General features: G+C 34.7%; 1 protein-coding gene across 1 annotated transcript in view; it reads left to right on the forward strand.

Annotated features, from left to right (window-relative positions):
• The window catches only part of LOC126888826 (runt-related transcription factor 2), a 132,748-nt gene that overhangs the window by 64,692 nt on the left and 43,791 nt on the right, over nucleotides 1-24,265 (forward strand). The window contains exon 3 of the mRNA XM_050657241.1: nucleotides 78-85. Coding sequence (XP_050513198.1) covers nucleotides 78-85 — 8 coding nt within the window. The remainder of the gene's footprint in view (nucleotides 1-77; nucleotides 86-24,265) is intronic.

The following is a 24,265-nucleotide window of genomic DNA, read 5'->3' on the forward strand; positions in this document are numbered from 1 at the left end:
TTTTTTGCAAAATAAAACATTTTTTGTATTTCTTGCGTAATTCTAAGCAAAAAATGTTCCTACAAGTTTTTTCGTAGGATGCATAGTTTTCGAGATAAACGCGGTGGAACTTTCCAAAAATCGAGAAATTGCTATTTTTGAACGCGAATAACGTTTGATTAAAAAATAAAATAGCAATTCTGCTGACAGCATTTGAAAGTTTAAGTCAAATTATACCGGTTTTAATTATTTGCATTGCTAAAAATTAATTTTTTTATTATTAAAAAAAGCTATTTGTTTATAAGCCAAAAAATTGTTTATAAATTTAAATGCAATTTTAATTTAAATTCGATTTTAATTTTGTAAAAGAGCACCTCTTTATATTTAAAAAAATTAGCCAACTTCTAAATGGTCTACTTTTTGTTCAGGAAAATTTTAAAAAATTTGAACTTTTTTAAAAACATTTAAATTGCAAATTTATTATGCAAAATTTATTAAGTCGATTTTAATGAAATTTGGTACACGATTTAAGTATGTTACAAATAATTTGTTAAGTGAATTACTAAGGTTCTAGGTGACACCAAAGTGGTTAAAAAATATTGAATAACAACAGACTTATTTGGCCCCTTTATTTTGTATTTATTGCTATATTGCAGAAAAGGTAATAACTTAAGACATTTTTTACCAGTCGTATATCATACAAAATTCAATTATCTTTATTTTATTTCTCTACAACTTTGTTCCAAAATGAATCGTTTTAAAGTTATAAGCAAAGAAAGCAGAAAAAAATCGAGGTTTATCGAAATTTTTAAATATTTGAATTTTTATGTTCCGGGCATATTTGAGAAGGAGCATAAGTCAATTATTATTACTGAAGGTGTCACCTAACTTTATCTGCAAAAATCCGAATGCCGCCTTTCACATCCAAAAATAGACGTTTTTTCGCAGATATCCTTACTGGTCTAAATAACTATAACTAAAAAAGATCACCAATTTACAATGTTACACTGTTACACTTCTGTTTAATCATTTTTATTGAAAAAGCATACCACATTACAATACTTGTTAACAACTCGAACTCAATGACGAAACTATTTAAAAACTTAAGGGCATATGCGCAAAATTTCGCGCCAATGTTCGCGCATTAGTTGTTTTCGAATCCTGAGAAAACTAATAAGTATTTTGAAAAATTTAAACGCAGAATGAAACACTGCATTATTACCAAGGGCCGAAAATCCCTGAAAACTTCTACAATGTTTATTTTAATAAGTTACAGTAGTGCAAAAAAGAAAAACTTTATTGTGATTTTTAATTTCAAATATCTCATTCAAAAGAAACTTTTGGTTATTCTAAGGGACTTTCGGCCCTCGGTAATAATGTAATCTTTTATTCTGCATTTAAATTTTTTAAAAATATTTATTAGTTTTCTTAGGATAAGAAAAAAAAATGAATGCATTTACAACATAGTGCGAGAAATTTTGTGCTTATGCCCTTAATTACTACTGCCACTTGAACTGCACATTTCCTATTTATATATATTTTCTGACGTTATTTATCCTAATGACTATATCACTAGCGAGCCTTAGTATAGAAATAAGTGAGTACATATAATATGGTCTCATTAAATTATAATTTTTTTGTGTGACTCTACTTTTTTGCACTTCATTGTTCAAAACTAAAAAAATAACAAAAAATTATTTGCAGAAAATAGCTAAAAATATATTATTTATCATTTTATATTAAATAAAACTTAAGTACTAGATATCTTCATGGATTATTCCAAGGGCCCGAGAAAAATTACCCTTACCTAATATGAAATATTCTTTTTTATATAAACATATTTTATATTTATTATTTGGATTAGAACGAAATCTTAGCTGTCGTAAATAAAGCGATCCTACACTGAACCGAAAAAGTTGCAAAAAGCTCTAATTTTAAGCTTTAACACCGGCCTCCCAAACTCTAAGTGTTGACGACACTCACAGGAAAAGCAGTAAAACCTTTCCGTTCCTGCAAGTGTTGAGATTCTCACCCTAATCTAATACATGTCAGCAGGAAAGTGTCCACATGTCGAAGTATATTCCTACTGTACTTCGGCTCTATTCTCCCGATAGTCCTGCTAGTTCCTGCCACCTCCTGCTGTCGCCAACTGCTACAGACATTAATTAATATATACTCGCAGGAAATAATTACATTTCTGGCAGGAGTGTTTTCCTGCTGTACAGTTATGTTGTCCTCCCCCCATGTCGTAATTATTTTACATGCCTGATTGTTTCGCACCAATGTAATTTTAATTTTGTTTATTAATCCGGAAAAGGGTTGATGGTATGTTCCTGCTGATATATTCCTGCTACTGGCAGAAAATCACTATGGGCAGAAATGGAAATGTCAATTTGGATGGACAAGCGAGGCTATACATTTTATAGGTTTAATATGTGTAATAATATAATTATTTACATGCCTAAATATAATCCAGATAAAGGCTCAAATAAAAATGTTTTTGGTAATAAATTGTCAGAATAAAATATCTAATAAAAAAACGGGTTTGGACAGTTGCATAAGTTTCATTGAGAAATTGATTATGTTATTTTAAGTATATAAACAAAATATAAAATAAATAATATAACCACGAGAAACGTACAAAATTGGATACAAAAAAGGACGTATCCTAGAAACGTTGTAACTTTTTTAAATGGTAAATCTTTAGACATCAGATACACGATGAAAACAAATATGTTTTACCAATTAGCTTTTCTTCTTCTACTAGGTCTCTGGTTTTGTCTGGGAATTTCTGTACCTTTTCAATTGTAATGCTTTTTATCGCCATTATTGAATAGCAGAATTAGTTCGACAGTTCTCCATTTTTCCGGCATTTTATTATGTTTTATAATTTTGTTAATTACTGCTGTTACTAGTTCCGCCATTACTGCTTTTCAAGACTTTTTAGTTCATTTAGTCCCGTTTTAAGCTGCAGATTTTGTATTTCTGCTTTTTAATTGCACTTTCTTAATGTTTATATTAATGTCTTCGTTTTTGTAGTTAACCCTAATATTTTTAAATGAAGTAAAGAAACACAGACTTCGACCACACCGGTTTCGATCTCTACACTATTCAGATCATCTTCAGGTCGGCGTTACAAGTAATTAATGCTACAATTAAAGAAAGCCAGAGCTAGAACATTGTCAGGTTGTACAAATGCTAATAGAAAGACAAAATTTGAAAAGTATGCAACTGTTGACATTTCAGAACAGCAAACTGATACATACATAAATTCACACATATGAGAAACAGATACTCATAAGCATGCATACGCACATGGATGCATGCAGTTTATGACTATTTGTTGAACGAGTTAAATTTTAAATCATTAAAAAATTATTAAAAAATCCTCTTAAAAATTTTCATCAAAAATTAAAATGCTCTCAAAATTCAAAAATTAAATAATAATATCATTTTGATCCACTTACATGCCGTTACAAGGGATGCGTTGCAAGTTCATCGATAACATGTTTAAACGTCCAACTTATGCTAATAGGATAGCTAGGTGAGGGACAGGGCAAACGAACATGCTTCGTAGGTCAAAACATAGTGAATTTGAATGGATCCTGAAGGAAGATGTGTGTTGAGAAACAGAGAATGTTGTATTAGTAATGAGAAAGACAACGTTCAAATAGCTGCAACAATAGCTCAAACGAAACCCCTTCCTTTTCAGATCACCTTTAATTTTTACAGTTTTTCAACCAATATTATTTTGACAATTTTTTTTGATCTATCTTTTTATCTAATTAGTGTTCTTATAATCCTCTACATTTCATAGATTTCAAAGTGTCAGGCACCTACAATGATATTAAATATATGATATACCTTAGTTAGTCCTGTCGCCAGGGGGGGTACAACGGCCTCCTTAATTCAGATGGACTTACCCAAGTTTTTCTTTTATATATTTTGACCCGTAGAATACGAATTTTTTTGGTAACAGTTGATCCGGATGTCGATAAGTTTGTTATAGACAAAGAACTTGAGGAATTACATAACAGCGATTTCTCGCAAAACAAAACATCTTTTTGTATTTTTTGGGTCATTTTAAGCAAAAAATATTCCTACAAGTTTTTTCGTAGAATGCATAGTTTTCGAGATAACCGCGGTTGAACTTTCAAAAAATCGAAAAATTGCAATTTATAAACCCGAATAACTTTTGATTAAAAAATAAAGTAGCAATTCTGCTTACCGCATTTGAAGGTTTAAGTCAAATTATATCGGTTTTGATTATTTGCATTGCTAAAAATTTATTTTTTTATTGTTAAACTAATCTATAAGCACATAGTGTTTCCCGTGCCTAATACATACCGATACATCAGTATCAGAGTGCACCAAGTCAAAAAACATAGTTCTTCACAAATCAGCTTTAACTTATTTTTTCTGGGAGCAAATATTTTTAATCTGTTGTAAATGGTCCATTTGTTTTTCAAATGGAACAAAATTTGGGAAATAGATGCTTATTTTATGGTTCTTTTTGATGATAATTTTTGATTAATTTTTTTTTAAAGAATTCAGATTTTTTTTTGAGTTGGTGCACTATGAAACTCTTGACACATCATTTTTTAACAGTTAGTGCATTTTGTATAGGGTATTTGTATGGAAATCAAATAAAATTATTTAAGTATTTTTTTCTTATAACATTATTATTGTTCCTTGTTATGAAAAAATATAATAAAATCAAAATAATTCTGAATTGTCACTTTCTTCAGTAGCGGCAGAAGTTGGTAAGTTCTGAAAAAACTCACAGTGGATTCTGGGTATTCAACCCGAGGAGCAGAGCGACAACAAATAACATTTTTTAAGTGGTGGCACTCCATGAGGTTTATTGGAGAAGGTGAGAGATGGTTCTTCATAAGCCATGCTCTTTCTGTTTTATCAAATATTTATGACATTATAATTTTCGTCAAAATAAGACTTCTGTTACATTATTTTGTTTGGCTGGTTTTTCTCAACTCTTAGAATTTGTATTTATCTCCATTTTATTTGGTCTCCGGCTTCATTTGTATAAAAATGTTCCCAATTTTTTGTAAATTTTTACTTTATACACTTCGGCAATTTCTTCTGTAGCGTACCAGGCCGTCCAGTTTTATTCTTCTCTTTTTCTTCTTTTTGTATAGATATGACTCTGTCTGTTTTTTCAATGTGCCTCTAGTAAGATGTCGTTTTCCATCGTTTTCGTGGTCTTCCCACTGATCGTCTTCCTATTGGGAAACCGTCTCTCGCTGTCCTGACTACTATATTTGTTGTCATTCGGTTTATGTGGTCATTCCATTCTATTCTTATGTTTCTTACCCAGTTTTTAATGTTATCCACCTTGCATCTCCGTCGTATATATATACTTCTAGCTCTGTCCCATAGAGTCTTACCATCGATTTTTCGAAGGGTTTTCATCTCGGCTATTTCGAGCAATCTTTTTGTCCTCTCTGTGTCGGACACTGTCGGGTAGTGTTTCTGCCGCGTATGTAATTATTGGTCTGATGACTGTTTTGTAAATTCTGCCTTTCATTTCTTTTCCGATATTTTTATCGGAAGTTTTCTTAGCCAGTCTAATTATCATCAAAACCATTTGCGATAAAATATAGAGCGGGTTTCCTTTTAGGTATCTTTTTTTTCTTTTTCTATGAGGGCATGCATCGCATCACCCTCAATTTTGAGTATGTCCAACTACTAAGCATTTGTGGGTTAGGCTTTTTATTGCTAAGTTTTGACAGCAATATAAAATCAAGCAAGCAATGAACTTGTTTTTGTTTTGGCCCAGGCAATTATCGGAATAAAATATGTGCTCATATTGAGGTCCCATGGTTCTTTAGATACTGTCAAAGATACGTACTTATTTCATTAACACCTCTGCTTCCAATACATTCGTGCCACAAAAAACTATAGCTAGGTTTGTGAGAAATATCAAATATAGTGAAGTTGTAACATGATAGGCGTCTCATGTAAAAAGAAAATCACTCCGATCTCCATTTGGTAGTGATAATAAAGTTGGAGATGAAAGCAACAAACTACAGAGCACTGTCATCTTCCTTTGAATTTTTGATATCCAACTCCTTCTCTAACCGAATCTAATTTTTTTTCTCTGATATGTGCATCATACTTAAGTTGTTGTACAGTAAAACCTGTGTTAACGTCCACCTGTCAAAACCGGCTACCTGAACTAGCCAGCCAGTTTCAAAGTTCCCCAAACCAAAATTTATGGACTATAAAACCTGGTATTAGCGGCCACTTTTTTATATCGGCCAAGAGTCCTGTCATTTTTAGTGACCGTTATTGACAGGTTTTACTGTAATACTTTTTACAACGCTGGTTTTTTTTTGGCTGAAAAAAGGCAATATTAAATTCCCTGTTGAAAATCTTGGTGCAATAATGGAGTTTTACGGGAATTTTCAGTTCTGCTCTACATTTTGCTTGGTACAGTCTGTACACGATGGCTAAGTTTAGAGATTTGATTTTTCTTGCTCCGCAATAATGAGAATCATTTACTGGAAAAGATTTGATCACGAATTCTTTTTCATCATCTAGCACCCTTGGTCGCCCAGCATTTTTTTTTCCTCCGCGGTTGTCATGCTGTACAAAACCTAGCTCTGTTTTTTTAATTGTTGTGCATGCTTTTTCATTATTATACTATTCGAAATGTTTAAAGTATTCATAAAGAAAACTTTACATACTCTAATTTTTTCATTACTCATCTCAAAGTAATTAGTTATATTTTCGCTTCTATGACTCCCTTCTTTCTTATATTGATATTTTGGCTTAACCGGCATTACATTGTTAACTATAAAATCTCACTGCCTATTTAAATCACCGAGACTCCAGTAGATACTTAACAGTTTTTCTCTTTCTGTATCACTGAATTGTTTCGAACATTTAATTTAGTAACGGTCAGTGCAACAGCTTTCACAGACCATTTTGAGTTAGTAGCTGGCAACAGTTATACCGATCAAGTTTCATTATGCACTAACTCAAAGTGATGCGGTATGAAACTAGGACATTGTAAAAAAATTATGGATTCTGCATGTTGACAAGTCAAAATTTTTTACAATGGGGTTGGAATTTTGAGATGGTGTAATTTGAAACTGATAAATAAACGAAAGACTAAGTTTTCACTCTAATGGCATATAACATATCCCACCAGAATGAAAACAATGGGAACCTTCTCTGGTTACACCTCCGAGGCTTCTACAATTTGCAAGCCATACGGATGCTGAGACTAAGGAAGATGAGGGAATTCTACAATTTACAATTCACGTCACATCTGCTCAGCGCGGTAAAGTTCCAACGAGACTGGTTCCCTTCATACTCCACACAGAGTAAATGTAAATCAAAAATGAATAACCATTTTCAATTTCGTTGCAAAACGAAAATACAGCCGAACCATATTCCAGTCCAATCAGAGAGTGCTGCAAGCACCTCTACCGGTTTCGAAACTTATTAGTCTCTCATCAGGAGGCACATATGCTGCTCTCCCCGATCCAACCAAAACAAACCCCAGCGTGCAGTCCCGAATTGCAACGAACGAAATGGCATAGATGCCCTAGCGGCAACTGCTAGCAAAAGACTAAGTTTTCACTCTAATGGCATATAACATATCCCACCAGAATGAAAACAATGGGAACCTTCTCTGGTTACACCTCCGAGGCTTCTACAATTTGCAAGCCATACGGATGCTGAGACTAAGGAAGATGAGGGAATTCTACAATTTACAATTCACGTCACATCTGCTCAGCGCGGTAAAGTTCCAACGAGACTGGTTCCCTTCATACTCCACACAGAGTAAATGTAAATCAAAAATGAATAACCATTTTCAATTTCGTTGCAAAACGAAAATACAGCCGAACCATATTCCAGTCCAATCAGAGAGTGCTGCAAGCACCTCTACCGGTTTCGAAACTTATTAGTCTCTCATCAGGAGGCACATATGCTGCTCTCCCCGATCCAACCAAAACAAACCCCAGCGTGCAGTCCCGAATTGCAACGAACGAAATGGCATAGATGCCCTAGCGGCAACTGCTAGCAAAAGACTAAGTTTTCACTCTAATGGCATATAACATATCCCACCAGAATGAAAACAATGGGAACCTTCTCTGGTTACACCTCCGAGGCTTCTACAATTTGCAAGCCATACGGATGCTGAGACTAAGGAAGATGAGGGAATTCTACAATTTACAATTCACGTCACATCTGCTCAGCGCGGTAAAGTTCCAACGAGACTGGTTCCCTTCATACTCCACACAGAGTAAATGTAAATCAAAAATGAATAACCATTTTCAATTTCGTTGCAAAACGAAAATACAGCCGAACCATATTCCAGTCCAATCAGAGAGTGCTGCAAGCACCTCTACCGGTTTCGAAACTTATTAGTCTCTCATCAGGAGGCACATATGCTGCTCTCCCCGATCCAACCAAAACAAACCCCAGCGTGCAGTCCCGAATTGCAACGAACGAAATGGCATAGATGCCCTAGCGGCAACTGCTAGCAAAAGACTAAGTTTTCACTCTAATGGCATATAACATATCCCACCAGAATGAAAACAATGGGAACCTTCTCTGGTTACACCTCCGAGGCTTCTACAATTTGCAAGCCATACGGATGCTGAGACTAAGGAAGATGAGGGAATTCTACAATTTACAATTCACGTCACATCTGCTCAGCGCGGTAAAGTTCCAACGAGACTGGTTCCCTTCATACTCCACACAGAGTAAATGTAAATCAAAAATGAATAACCATTTTCAATTTCGTTGCAAAACGAAAATACAGCCGAACCATATTCCAGTCCAATCAGAGAGTGCTGCAAGCACCTCTACCGGTTTCGAAACTTATTAGTCTCTCATCAGGAGGCACATATGCTGCTCTCCCCGATCCAACCAAAACAAACCCCAGCGTGCAGTCCCGAATTGCAACGAACGAAATGGCATAGATGCCCTAGCGGCAACTGCTAGCAAAAGAAATTGAAAATGGTTATTCATTTTTGATTTACATTTACTCTGTGTGGAGTATGAAGGGAACCAGTCTCGTTGGAACTTTACCGCGCTGAGCAGATGTGACGTGAATTGTAAATTGTAGAATTCCCTCATCTTCCTTAGTCTCAGCATCCGTATGGCTTGCAAATTGTAGAAGCCTCGGAGGTGTAACCAGAGAAGGTTCCCATTGTTTTCATTCTGGTGGGATATGTTATATGCCATTAGAGTGAAAACTTAGTCTTTTGCTAGCAGTTGCCGCTAGGGCATCTATGCCATTTCGTTCGTTGCAATTCGGGACTGCACGCTGGGGTTTGTTTTGGTTGGATCGGGGAGAGCAGCATATGTGCCTCCTGATGAGAGACTAATAAGTTTCGAAACCGGTAGAGGTGCTTGCAGCACTCTCTGATTGGACTGGAATATGGTTCGGCTGTATTTTCGTTTTGCAACGAAATTGAAAATGGTTATTCATTTTTGATTTACATTTACTCTGTGTGGAGTATGAAGGGAACCAGTCTCGTTGGAACTTTACCGCGCTGAGCAGATGTGACGTGAATTGTAAATTGTAGAATTCCCTCATCTTCCTTAGTCTCAGCATCCGTATGGCTTGCAAATTGTAGAAGCCTCGGAGGTGTAACCAGAGAAGGTTCCCATTGTTTTCATTCTGGTGGGATATGTTATATGCCATTAGAGTGAAAACTTAGTCTTTTGCTAGCAGTTGCCGCTAGGGCATCTATGCCATTTCGTTCGTTGCAATTCGGGACTGCACGCTGGGGTTTGTTTTGGTTGGATCGGGGAGAGCAGCATATGTGCCTCCTGATGAGAGACTAATAAGTTTCGAAACCGGTAGAGGTGCTTGCAGCACTCTCTGATTGGACTGGAATATGGTTCGGCTGTATTTTCGTTTTGCAACGAAATTGAAAATGGTTATTCATTTTTGATTTACATTTACTCTGTGTGGAGTATGAAGGGAACCAGTCTCGTTGGAACTTTACCGCGCTGAGCAGATGTGACGTGAATTGTAAATTGTAGAATTCCCTCATCTTCCTTAGTCTCAGCATCCGTATGGCTTGCAAATTGTAGAAGCCTCGGAGGTGTAACCAGAGAAGGTTCCCATTGTTTTCATTCTGGTGGGATATGTTATATGCCATTAGAGTGAAAACTTAGTCTTTTGCTAGCAGTTGCCGCTAGGGCATCTATGCCATTTCGTTCGTTGCAATTCGGGACTGCACGCTGGGGTTTGTTTTGGTTGGATCGGGGAGAGCAGCATATGTGCCTCCTGATGAGAGACTAATAAGTTTCGAAACCGGTAGAGGTGCTTGCAGCACTCTCTGATTGGACTGGAATATGGTTCGGCTGTATTTTCGTTTTGCAACGAAATTGAAAATGGTTATTCATTTTTGATTTACATTTACTCTGTGTGGAGTATGAAGGGAACCAGTCTCGTTGGAACTTTACCGCGCTGAGCAGATGTGACGTGAATTGTAAATTGTAGAATTCCCTCATCTTCCTTAGTCTCAGCATCCGTATGGCTTGCAAATTGTAGAAGCCTCGGAGGTGTAACCAGAGAAGGTTCCCATTGTTTTCATTCTGGTGGGATATGTTATATGCCATTAGAGTGAAAACTTAGTCTTTTGCTAGCAGTTGCCGCTAGGGCATCTATGCCATTTCGTTCGTTGCAATTCGGGACTGCACGCTGGGGTTTGTTTTGGTTGGATCGGGGAGAGCAGCATATGTGCCTCCTGATGAGAGACTAATAAGTTTCGAAACCGGTAGAGGTGCTTGCAGCACTCTCTGATTGGACTGGAATATGGTTCGGCTGTATTTTCGTTTTGCAACGAAATTGAAAATGGTTATTCATTTTTGATAAATAAACATAATTTAACCATTTCCTCATACTTATCTCAATATTGAAAAATTTTGAGTTGGTGCAGTCTGATACTGATGTATCGATACGTTTTAACGCATGCTACGTAGAAATTGCCTCGCTTGCACTTGTAGCTACTCTACCTACTCGTTCGATTTTAAATGAGAAATCATAGAAAACATCGCTCACATACTAGGTGTTTATAGCTTTGTTTAACAATAAAATAATAAATTTTTAGCAATGCAAATAATCAAAACCGATATAATTTGACTTAAACTTTCAAATGCGGTAAGCAGAATTGCTACTTTATTTTTTAATCAAAAGTTATTAGGGTTCAAAAATTACAATTTTTCGATTTTTTGAAAGTTCAACCGTGGTTATCTCGAAAACTATGCATTCTACGAAAAAATTTGTAGGAATATTTTTGCTTAAAATGACCCAAAAAATCTAAAAAGATGTTTTGTTTTGCGAGAAATCGCTGTTATGTAATTCCTCAAGTTATTTGTCTATAACAATCTTATCGACATCCGGATCAACTGTTACCCAAAAAATTCGTATTCTGCGGGTCAAAATATATAAAAAAAACTTGGGTAAGTCCATCTGAATTAAGGAGGCCTTTGTACCCCCCCTGGCGACAGGACTAAGTCCCTTGATTGGGAACAATAAATACTTGAAATTTTTATCCTATTTGTCATTTTCCTTACTTTGACCTCTGTCCATATCTCAAAACATCTACGAGCAAAGACCTTCACATTAGTACAAGTGTCTACAATAAAGCTATTTCGTACTTAGCTCCATTAATAACATTCCCACTCGAACGTTGTCTTTCTCATTACTAATACAACATTCTCTGTTTCTCAGCACACATCTTCCTTCAGGATCCATTCAAATTCACTATGTTTTGACCTACGAAGCATGTTCGTTTGCCCTGTCCCTCACCTAGCTATCCCATTAGCATAAGTTGGACGTTTAAACATATTATCGATAAACTTGCAACGCATCCCTTGTAACGGCATGTAAGTAGATCAAATAGTTATTTATGATATAAGTGTTAAAAGTACACGTTTAAGGCACGCATGTGAAAGTTTGCAGAGTTCTGCAATTCACATGAGTGCCTTAAAATTGTACTTTTTAACACGCATATCATACAATATTTTTTCTACAAACGTAATTACAGGACAATATCTACAAAAATTTTACTTGAACTTGACTGACATTCCATTTTTATATTTTTTTGACATTACATCAAAATTGCCTATACGATCAATAAGAATTGCAGTGCCATAAAATTTTTAAAGCACTAGTGCCTTAAAGTAGCATTTTTAACGCTCGTATGGAGGGCTAAAAATTGCATTTTTAACACGGTTGTAGAAAAATTATATTATTATTTATTTTTTGAATTTTAAGAGCATTTTAATTTTTGATGAAAATTTTTAATAGGATTTTTTAATAATTTTTTAATAGGCTAGGGCATCTATGCCATTTCGTTCGTTGCAATCCGGGGCTGCACGCTGGGGTTTGTTTTGGTTGGATCAGGGAGAGCAGCATATGGCCTCCTGATGAGAGACTAATAAGTTTCGAAACCGGTAGAGGTGCTTGCAGCACTCTCTGTTTGGACTAGAATATGGTTCGGCTGTATTTTCGTTTTGCAACGAAATTGTAAATGGTTATTCATTTTTAATTTTTTAATGATTTAAAATTTAACTCGTTCAACAATTAGTCATAAACCGCATGCATGTGTATATGCATGCTTATGAGTATCTGTTTCTCATATGTGTGCATATGTATGTATCAGTTTGTTGTTCTGAAATGTCAACAGTTGCATACTTTTCAAATTTTGGCTTTCTATTAGCATTTGTACAACCAGACAATGTTCTAACTCTTGCTTTCTTTAATTGTAGCATTTAACTACTTGTAACGCCGACCTGAAGATGATCTGAATAGTGTAGAGATCGAAACCGGTCGTCAAAGTATTATTAAATTATTGTGAGTAAGTCTGTGTTTCTTTACTTTATTTAATATGGACTCATATATGCAACTTATTCAATATTCTAATATTTTTAGTTCTTCCTTTTCTGTGTTTCGGGTCTATTACTTTTTTCACTCCTGTTCATTGGTTTCTGATAAATCGCCATATTTACTTCTGTAGGCCTTAAAATTCATACTCCATTTCTTGTGAAAACGTTGTTAGTTATCATTTTTTATTCTTCCTATTATAGTTTCTGTTTCATTTCTTGTTACATATATTTTATGTAACAGAAATCTTGATAATATTCTCAATTATTTTATAAATTTAATATGTTTATTAACAATATATATAAACAGACAATGTTTTACTCATAGTAAATGATTCACATGGTTCACAAGGTTTCACATAATAAATCATATTAAATACACCAAATAAATAGCCATAAAAAATAGTTAAAAATATATCACACTCTCATGTTAATTGAGTATACTTCAACGATCAGAATGGCGGCGTACTAGTAGCGCAGGATATATCAGAAGACAGTTGGAAATATTCGAAAGGGTTTAAATTTCGAACAAGAGAAGTAGATGAGCTAGTTTTAATTAATTAATTAACCAATTCAATCCATTAATCCCCTTCGAGAGTGCTTTTCTTGCAAATTTAGGGAAATTGCCATCTGATGAATATTCACTTCATTTTAACGCTCTTGATTTTTTGTCCCTTTTTATATACCAGACCAGACCATTCTTGGAGTGGTCAAATAAAATTACAAGTTTTCGCCAATTTCACTCCTTCATTTATTTTATCTTTTTTGAATTTAGTATATCTAAAGCATATGAAAACTATTAAATATTGAAGTATAAATTGAGCTCAATAGATCTGGAGCTGAAAGATAAAAGTTCTTGTCCTTCTTCTTCTTTTTGTATAGACATGACTGTATGTTTTTTCAATATGCCTCTAGTAAGTTGTCGTTCCATCGTTTTCGTGGTCTTCCAACTGATCGTCTTCCTATTGAGGAACCGTCTCTCGCTGTCCTGACTATCCTATTTGTTGTCATTCGGCTTATGTGGTCATTCCATTCTAGTTTTCTGTTTCTTACCCAGTTATTAATGTTATACACCTTGCATCTCCGTCGTATATCTGTATTTCTAGCTCTGTCCCATAGAGTCTTCCCATCGTCTTTTTGAAGGATTTTCATCTCCGCTGTTTCGAGCAATCTTTCTGTCCTCTCTGTGTCGGGTCGTGTTTTTGCCGCGTATGTCATTATTAGTCCGAAAATTCTGCCTTCCATTTCTTTTCCGATATTTTTATTTCTCCATATTGTGTCATTCAGGCAACCTGCGGCTCTGTTTGCTCTATTCACTTGATCTTCCACTTCTGTTTCGAGCCTTCCGTAGCTAGATAGTGTGATTCCTAGGTATTTAAACTCCATCACTTGTTCTATTATCTGACCTTCCAGCTCCAATTAATTTACATCTTATTGAATCTGCTGCTATAATCATGCATTTTGTCTTTTGTGAGGAAATTAACATGTTAAACTGGCGATTATGTTGAATTGGTGCAGCATACGTTGTAAATCATCTTCACTTTGAGATAGTAGTGCATCGTCCGCATAGCAGATTATTTCAAGTTGTTTTTCTCCCATTTGATACCCTTTTTTAGTTCTCACTTTTTTATTATTTCGTCCATGATCAGGTTGAACAATAAAGAACTCAAGGAATCCCCCTGTCTTATCCAATTGCCCGCTTCAATTGGGTCAGTTAATTCATCGTCCACTTTTACTTTTATTGTGTTGTTCTGGCAGATGTTTGCTCTCGAGTATAACAAATGGATAACGTCCGTTAATGTGACCCTGTCAAATGCTTTCTTAAGGTCCACGAAACATAAATATGCTGATTTGTTTTATTCCAACGATTTCTCTTGAACTTGCCTCATTATAATATAGCGTCAGTGCATGACCTTCCCGACATAAAACCTTGTTGTTCTTCTACTAATGTTATAATTTCATTCAATTTGTTTGTTATCACTTTGGTTGTTAATTTTAGTGTTGTGTTTAATAAGTTCATTCCTCTGTAATTCTCCGGGTGCGATTTGTCTCCTTTTTTGAATAGAGGTATTAGGATGCTTAATCTCAATTTCTGTGGTATTCTGTTTTGTTCTGTTATTTTTTTGTATTAGTTTTAACAGTTGTTTAGTTAGATCTTGTCCTCCGTACTTTAGAAGTTCGTTCGATATTCTGTAGTCTCCTGGAGATTTACTATTTTTTAATTTTCTTAATGCTTCCTTTACCTATCCCTCATCGATGTTTATTTCTTCGTTTGTTTTGGTTGTTTTGAAAAGTAACGAATACTCACATATAAAAGAAGGAAACCCCGTGGTTAAGAGAGGAAGTTAAGATAAAATGTGAAGAAAAGAATAAAGCCTTTTTACAATACAGAACAAAACAAACACAACAGGCATACAACCACTACAAACGAATCAGAAACGAAACGAATACTTTAGTGAGGCAAATAAAAAGGGAGCACTGGCAGAGTTTCTCAAAACCGATGGAACACGACTTCTACGGAACACAAAAAGGAGTATGGAGGATGATCAGAGGGCAAAGAAAGGAGATGAGCGAATTAATAACAGCCAAACACATTCAGAAGGAAACATGGGCAGACTACTTTCGATCTCTATTTGCTAAAGGCGACGATAATGAACTACCAACACCTGAAGTTACAACAAGATAAAAGTTGGCATCATATAATGTAATCTTTCATCCCAGACCGATTTCTTCTTCTACTACTTCTTCTTCTGGTAGCACTACACCCCAGGGTGGGTCTTGGCTAACTGCACAACTTGCTTCTGAGATATTGTTACCTATCAGTACTCTGGATCTACAACAGCCATTTACGCATATCTTAACAAGCTGGATAAGTTTTTTTGAAACTAAAAGTTCTGCCATTGCATTCCACTTTTGATCCCTTTTAATGCTATCGTACGTTTGTCGAAAATTTATAAAGATATTATGGATAGTTCTATTGAATGTCCATCCTTTTTCAAGCAGCTGCATTAGAGTAAAAATCTGATCTATTGTCGACCTATTTTTTCTGAAGCCGGCTTCGGACCGATTTCAGAAGTTGAAATCTAAACGTCAAAATATACTTATCTTAAACTAAAATTGCAACTTATCTCCATTAAAGATAGTAAATAATTTAATTTCATCATAATTTTCTTTTTGTTTATCTCTATGTGGGTCGGCTTTTATAATTACATTTCTCCATAATTTTTACTCATAATCTTGTGTCATACCAGTATCAACTCCCATTATCGACATGCCCTGCCTAAGTGTCTCTCCCAGGTCTTATTTGGTGTTCCTTTCTTACTCGTCCTATGTAGATCCTATGTGTATCCATAGATGAGCAATTCCTTCGTAATAAGTAATTAACATCTCGACGTTGAACAGGACCAAACTATCTTAACCTATGCTCCCTTATGTTGACATAAATTGGTGCCAGTACTCGACTTCCTCTAATATACTTATTCTTACTTTTATCCTTTTTGTCACTCGACTCATCCATCTAAGCATTCTCACTTTCGCCATATGCATTCGCTGCTTCTGTCTTGTTTTAACTTTCTAACATTCAGTTCTATACGTCATAGCTGGTCTTATTGCTGTTTTATAGAGTTTTTCTTTTGGCTTCATTTGAATTTTTCTCCCACACATCACACCACTAGCTTTCTTTCAATTCATCCATCCAACCCTAATTCTACTACATGTATCTCCATCTGTTTTCCCATTACAAGTGGTGCACAGTGAGCACGAAATATGGTTTAAGAATAAATATTATACAAAAAACTAAAGTAATCACTATGGATAAAAACAGAAACCACTAAACAGAGATAGGAAACTTGGCAAGGTACGAAGTGGTCAGACAATTTAGTTACTTAGGCTACGTCGCGTCATCACTAACAGTGATGACATCACCGCTAACAGTGTGAACATCCAACCCTAATTCTACTCTATGTATCTCCATCTGTTTTCCAATTACAAGTAAAATAAATATACAAAAAAACTAAAGTAATCATTATGGATAGAAACAGAAACAACCAAACAAAGATAAGAAACGTGGAAAGATACGAAGTGGTTAGGTTAGACGATTTAGTTATTTAGGCTTCGTCGTGCCAATGGGTTACTAACAGTGCAGGATGCGAAGACGAGGTCCATCGACGTGTGACAATCCAGATCATCGGCAACAGTCAAATTCACAAAAATATGAAAGAACACTGGCATTATAAAAAACACACAATTACGTCGGACCCAATAAGGGTCCAACAACATCGAAACAAAACAACAGGCACGAGAGAGAGAGAGAGAGAGAGAGAGAGAGAGAGAGAGAGAGAGAGAGAGAGAGAGAGAGAGAGCGAAAATTCGTATTTACGGACTGGTGAGGGAAGACAATTCGTGGAAATTTAAAGTAGCTCTGAACTCCAAGGGTTCATACGAGAATATGATATAGGTTTTAAAAGTCGAGAAGACATGTGGAAAGAATTACCCTAGAGACACCACAAAGAAAATATTTTTACTAAAGAATGGAAGGCCAAAAAATGAGATATACTAAGAATGTGATGACTATAAAACGCGAAAGAGAATTTGAGATCGATTCAGGTCAGGCTGAAGATATACCTATGAGCTGTAATGAAAGATAGAAATCGCCAATAGATTTGGTTGTCTTTCAGTAAAAATATAATTTTTTGGAGATTCCCTGTTAAACTCGAAGTTGAAAAAACTCGTAACAAAATCTAGAAACTTATTAGGCAATATTACAGAAACTATAAACTTAAACAAAGAGTTTCAAGAAAAGATATTTGGAAAATAATAAAGACTTTTTACTTAACTTTCTAAACTGATATTATTATCGGAAAATAGACGCAAATTGAGCAGAACGCGAAAGAGCAAGCAACGCTCGCTAAATTTCGGATGAATTATTAGAAACAAGTAGAAAATAAATCATAGAACTTTAGGAAGATGCTCTAGTTGAGGCATTAAGAAAACCACAGGACTCGTAACCGACAGATAGCAAGCAACTTGAGAGAAACTTCGAGTTGCTTCGTATGCTGATGCCTGATGCTTTTGATACTGTTGCACATTGTGGAGAAATTATTACAGTTTGAACGTCAAGGGGCTATTTCAGAAAATCGTTTAAAATATTGGTATTATGTCAGTGCCTCAAGTATTTTGTTACTTAGATTGTAGCTAGATATACTATATACTATTATATTGTAGCAAGTTAATTATGAAACTATTGAAAGACAAAATGTTATAAAATACTCAAAAAAAAAACAATTAGGTATGAACTCACCAATACGCAGATTAATGTAAGCCTACATAATTATAGGTTCTATGGAAAATTTAACACTGTTTATATTATTTTTGGTGATGCCCTTCCCACATTTTGTATATACGATCAATTTTGGTAACGTTGTAATACTTCAACTGTCAAGGACACAAATTTTCTTAGAGAGAGGTTAATAACTAAATCTTGCAAAATTTTCAGTGTTTTAAAGTTGGGTAAGTTAAGAATAATAATAACTGTAGAAAAACTGTATTTCATAAAACTTATCTTAAATGAATATATTAGTAACAGAGAAAAATAATGTGTGTGTACGTTGTACGCACGTAAGAAGTTATACTTCTATTCTATAATTTCAAAGAAATAAATATACTTAACATGTTATTTGTATTTTATTTAAATATTAAACTAACTTCGTTACCTACCACTTTTAAAAATTATTTATTAAAACGATACCAAAAATTAAAAAAAAAAGAATATGAATCTTCCGGGATTTGAACCCGGGACCTCTCTATCTCCGGTCACACGCTCTCTCACTGAGCTATATTCCCTTCGCTTTGACAGGTTACAAGATTTCTCATACATACTGACAAATTTAATAGACCAAGTGAAGTATACAAAAATACTTTCAATATACTTACTATTATTATAAAATATCTTATTTCCGAGGAAGACAAATCCAATGACACAAAAATTATAATAAATAATACATTTACTAAAGACACTAATATATCCTTTTAATGACTTGTTTGCGCTGACAGCGCTAGTACATACATATATTGAAAAATTAGCAACGAACTACATACTGTCTGTGTGCGCATGCGCCCGGTATTATAAAATTTCACTCCCGATCGTAAAGAAGTATAACTTCAAAAATGTATTGCTCCGAAAAATGTACTGGTGTAGAGGCAATTGAATCATTATCATTATAGACCTGGATCCCGCGTACCAAAAAATTTTGATTAATAGCAAACTGAAAATGTGTTAATAGCTTAACGGTGTCTCGCCGTACAAACTTTGATGTATGGGAACACTGGAACAGGGAAATTTTAATTGTGGAACAGGTTAAAAATTTGAAACGTCAGACTACGAAAACGTTCCATGTATTTTGTCGGACAGAACTTACAATTGATTTGTTAACATTTCATTAAATTTTCATGCAAAAATTAGACTGCTATTACTAACCAAGGTTAGTAATAGCAGTCTTATTTTTGCATGAGAGTTTATTGAAAGGGTAACAAATCAATTGGATGTTCTGTCCGACAAAATACATGGGACGTTTTCCTAATCTGACGTTCCAAATTTTTAAACTGTTTCACAATTAAAACTTCCCCTGTTCCAGTGTTCCCGTACATCAAAGTTTGTCCGACTAGACACCGTAAAGCTATTAACAAATTTTCAGATCGCTATTAATCAACTTTTTTTTGGTACGCGGGATCCAGGCCTATTAGTGTAAGTGCGCACTTACTCCGCATCGCAATCATTTGATATGAGTTTTTTCTCCTTTTAATTATAGTGCGCAATTATAAGAGAAAGACCCATGCGGGCTTAGGTTGTTCAAAGGAGTAGTTAAAAAAACACCTGTAAGCTGATAATATCTGGACAGCTTTCCACTGGTAAAGTGTCTTTATTGTACAATATTCCTAAATCAACTTTAGAAGATTAGGTAGGTGGAAGAAGGGGCAAAAATGTTGCAGATTTTGAAAACCACCAAAAGATGAAAAAATATCTTAGATTGTATATTATTGTATAAGAATTAGGGAAAAAAAGAGGTTCGATGTATCCCGAAGAGAGGTACCTATCAAAGGTCGAAGATTCGAAAAATAAATAGACTTTCTATAAAAAACTTCAAAAGGTTGAAGACTCAAGAGAAGATACTTCACTGTTACCTGTCATGTCTAAATTATATGAAAAGCTACTCTTGAAGAGACTAAAACCGATTATAGAGGAAAAAAATCTGATTCCTAATCATCAGTTTGGGTTTAGAGAAAGCCACTCAACGATAGATCAGGTGCATAGAATAACAGATATAGTAGAAAAAGCTTTAGAAGAAGGAAAAGTCTGTTCTGCAATTTTCCTCGATGGAGCGCAGGCTTTTGACAAAGTGTGGCATGACGGATTATATCATAAAATGAGATGCTACTTACCAAAACAATATTCTGAACTACTAGAATCATATATATCCGACAGATACTTTCGAGTTAAAAATGAGGAAGCATATTCAGAATTAAGAGAAATTAAAGCTGGAGTTCCACAAGGAAGTGTCCTGGGGCCAGTGCTATACCTGCTCTATACCAGTGATATTCCATCATTAGAACCTAACACAATTGCGACATTTGCAGACGACACATGCATTCTAGCAGTCGGACAAAACCACAAGGAAGCAGCTACCATGCTACAGAATTCTGTTGAACAAATTAACATCTGGACCAGGCGATGGCGTATTAAATTAAATGAAAAAAAATCTGTTCATGTCAATTTTGCTAACAAAAGAGAACAACATATCCCAGTTAGTATAAATAGAAACCAAATACCTTATGCAAATACGGCAAAATATTTGGGTATGACATTAGATTCCAAGCTACGTTGGAAAGCGCATATTAAGAAAAAAAAGGAAGAATTAGAAATTAAGTTCAGAAAGATTTACTGGTTGATGGGAAAAAAATCCACTCTGTCTACTTATAACAAATTGTTATTGTATAAGAAATCCTTAAACCGATATGGACATATGTGATACAGCTATGGGGCTGTACAAAAGAAAGTAACATCCAAATTATACAACGATATCAGAATAAAGTATTAAGGAACATCGTCAAAGCTCCATGGTACTTCAGAAACAGTGATCTTCATCGAGACCTCCAGATGGGTACGGTTATCCAGACAATAAGTAAGTAAGTTTCCCGAGAGTCATGAACAAAGGCTCTCCAACCATGTGAATGTCGAGGCCATCAATCTCCTAGACAGCGCCAATCAGATAAGAAGACTTAAGAGAACGAAGCCGTTCGAGTTAGTGCAATAAGTTCAAGTGCGTGACTGTGAAAAAGCAGAGCAAAGTGCGGCTAAAGTGTACAGTGTACACGTTAGCTAGTAGTACTGTAATATATTAGAGCCTAAGGAATATTGTTGAATATGACCTTAGATAAGTATTTGAAGATATTCTTCTTTAGTGGCGAATCGATTGAGGGTAAAATTGTACATGATCCGCGCGCCTGCGCACACTGACAGTATGTAGTTCTGACAGTATGTAGTTCTGACAGTATGTAGTTCATTGCTAATCTTTCAAGATAGGTATGTATGTATCTGTGACCGTGCAAATAAGTCATTAAAACAATATATTAGTGGTTTTAGGAAATGAATTATTTATTATAATTCTTGTGTTTTTGGATTTGTGTTTCCCTGTAGTAAAATAATAAAATATTATGTAAGCATAACATTTTTACACTATATGTCGCCGTGTTGTGTAATTATATCCGAAACTTACATGTCTATTTCTAGGGCCTCGCTGGAGTAGTGGGAAATTCGTTAGCACTGAGATTGGAAGGTTGCGGGTTCAATTCCTGGGCGATTCATATTTTTTTTTATTTTTGGTTGTTTTAATAAAACATTTTTGAAAGTGGTAGATAAGAAAGTTAGTTTGATTTTTAAATAAAATACAAATAACCTTTTAAGTATATTTACTTCGTTTAAACTACCTATTATATAATAGAAGAATATCTTCTTACGTGCGTAGAAAGTACACACACATTATTTTTTTATAATATTTTGTATATAGAACTAACTTTTGTATATAGAATAATCATAAGATTCCTGTTGGAGTTTTATTAAATAAAAAAAAAGAGAGAAGATACTTTGATTTACTGACGAATGAGATGGAAGGGTCAGGACTTGCAGATAAACCAGTACAAGTATGGAACCTTGATAAGAGTGGTTTTAGTTGTGATTCATCAAAAACAAAAATTGGTTGGCCAAATTGTAATTCCATGCACACAAATCACCAGTACTTTAGGAAGACAAAATACCACCGTTTTGGTGGCATGCAGTGTAGGATGGGAAAAGGCGACTGTGCTAATAGTATTTGAGGCTAAAAATGTTTATGACGAATTAACCAAAAATGAATGGATGGAAAGATAATTTTTCCGGAATTGCTTTAAAAATTGTTCTGTAATGCGCTCCACTCACTAGTACAGAAATATTAGCAAATATGATGAGTGGTATATGGCTTGTAGCGGGTACCGTCCATTAACGGTTCGAAAAGTCTTTTAATCCCCAAGGTCTTTGGGCTAGGTTCTGTTTAGAAGTCTAATAGGTAGTGATGGTTCGTATAATTCTCTTACGATTTGAAAATCATTTGCTGAATTTCTTTATTTGGCTCTGTTTGCCTAAAGGTCAATGACTTCTCTTATGAATGGAATGCCAAGATCGTTGTGTATTGTGTGGTTGGAAACGTACCATGGAGCATTGGATATTGTTCGAAGGGTTTTAGACTAAAAAGTTTGTCGATTCTTGGTGTTGCAAGGTTTACTACAACCCAAGAGTTCAATTTTGTAAGACCAAATAGGTTTAAGGATGATCTTGTAAATCAGTATTTTATTCTAGAGTGAAAAAAAAAATAATGAAAAAACCTTTTCATTATTAATGCAACAGTTGTGGTCTGATTAGAATCCTGGCATAATACGAAGTGGTTTTAAAAGAGCGGGAATTTATGCTTACAATAATACCGTTAAGCCATACATTGAACATGGTACAACCGAAAATTCGGTAGAAGCTATAAATGGGGCTACTATAACTAATGTACCTACAAATAATAATGGTTCCTATGAACCTGTCGAGTCCATTGCTTCAACCAGTGCAATCGCTTTCGAAGAATTCCTTGTATCTTCGATGACGAATGGTCAAGTACAACAAAAATTACCAGAAAAAAGAGTAGCTTCTGGATAACCCTAGAAAAAACAGAGGAAAGCATTAAGAAACAAAAACAAAAAAAAAAGGCAACAAGAATCAGAGAGTGAAACAGACATTGATCCAGACTATAACCAAGAAAACGATGAAACTTTGGAAGACTATCAAGAATGGAGGAACAACATGATGAACTAGTCAAGGAAGATCGCAGTGCTGATAATGCTGATTGTAATTTCCAGGAAAAAGGAAAATAAATCATCATGTCGGAGAGCTTTTAGAAAAAAATGTCGCAGAATCTACAGTTCTTGTAAGGTTTGTTACAGTTTTTTTTTAACCTTTGTAAAGACCTTTCAAGAAGAAGAAGTTTCTTTTAGTTACTTTGAGTTGTTAACTCCCAAATGAATTAAGTATTTTCTATGGGAAATAAGCCACAATTTTACTAAAAAATGAATGTATTAACGTTTCGAAGCCCAAATCGGGTCTCGTTGTCAAAATACAAAATACTATTATAATAAACAAAAATGTTGTTGAAATTTTTCAATGTCAAAATAATATTTTGACAACGAAACCCGATTTGGGCTTCGAAACGTTAATACATTTAATTTTTAGTAAAATTGTGGCTTATTTCCCATAGAAAATACTTAATTATAAAAATGCCACAAGGAAATCGCTTCATAGGGGCAAGTGACACTCAGGTGTTTAAAAAAGTTGATAATTTCAGATACCTATTATTGACTGTTTAAAAAAATGGTTAAACCTACTTCATCATAAGGCTCACAAGAATTAATAAAAAATAATATTAGATTACATGAATTTTATGTTTGACAAAATTTTATTTTCGAACTAAGCATTTTTCGGGTGCACATGCCCAAACTTACCTTACTAAAAAACTTTTCTTCTATTTAACAAATTTGACAACAATTGATTAAGACAAAAAACTTTTAATTGTCTCCACTTAATCAGGATTCCTGTAAAACAAAGTTCCAGATCGTAGACAAAACAATAATAGATTCAGGGTGAATAATAACGAAGTTAAATCCATCCTCCTTTGAGTAATTTATTGCCCTGACTAACCCGAGTGAGTTCTTATGCCCAAGAATGCGTGAAAATAGGCGTATAAATAAAGATGGAAAATTGTTTTCAACCTGTGAATCCCCTAGTCTCGTAGCGCTATTTTATCAGTGGAAAATCAACAGGCGACACAAAAAGTTCAAACGA

The sequence above is a fragment of the Diabrotica virgifera genome, chromosome 7, assembly GCF_917563875.1.
Source record: "Diabrotica virgifera virgifera chromosome 7, PGI_DIABVI_V3a".
Taxonomy (NCBI): domain Eukaryota; kingdom Metazoa; phylum Arthropoda; class Insecta; order Coleoptera; family Chrysomelidae; genus Diabrotica; species Diabrotica virgifera.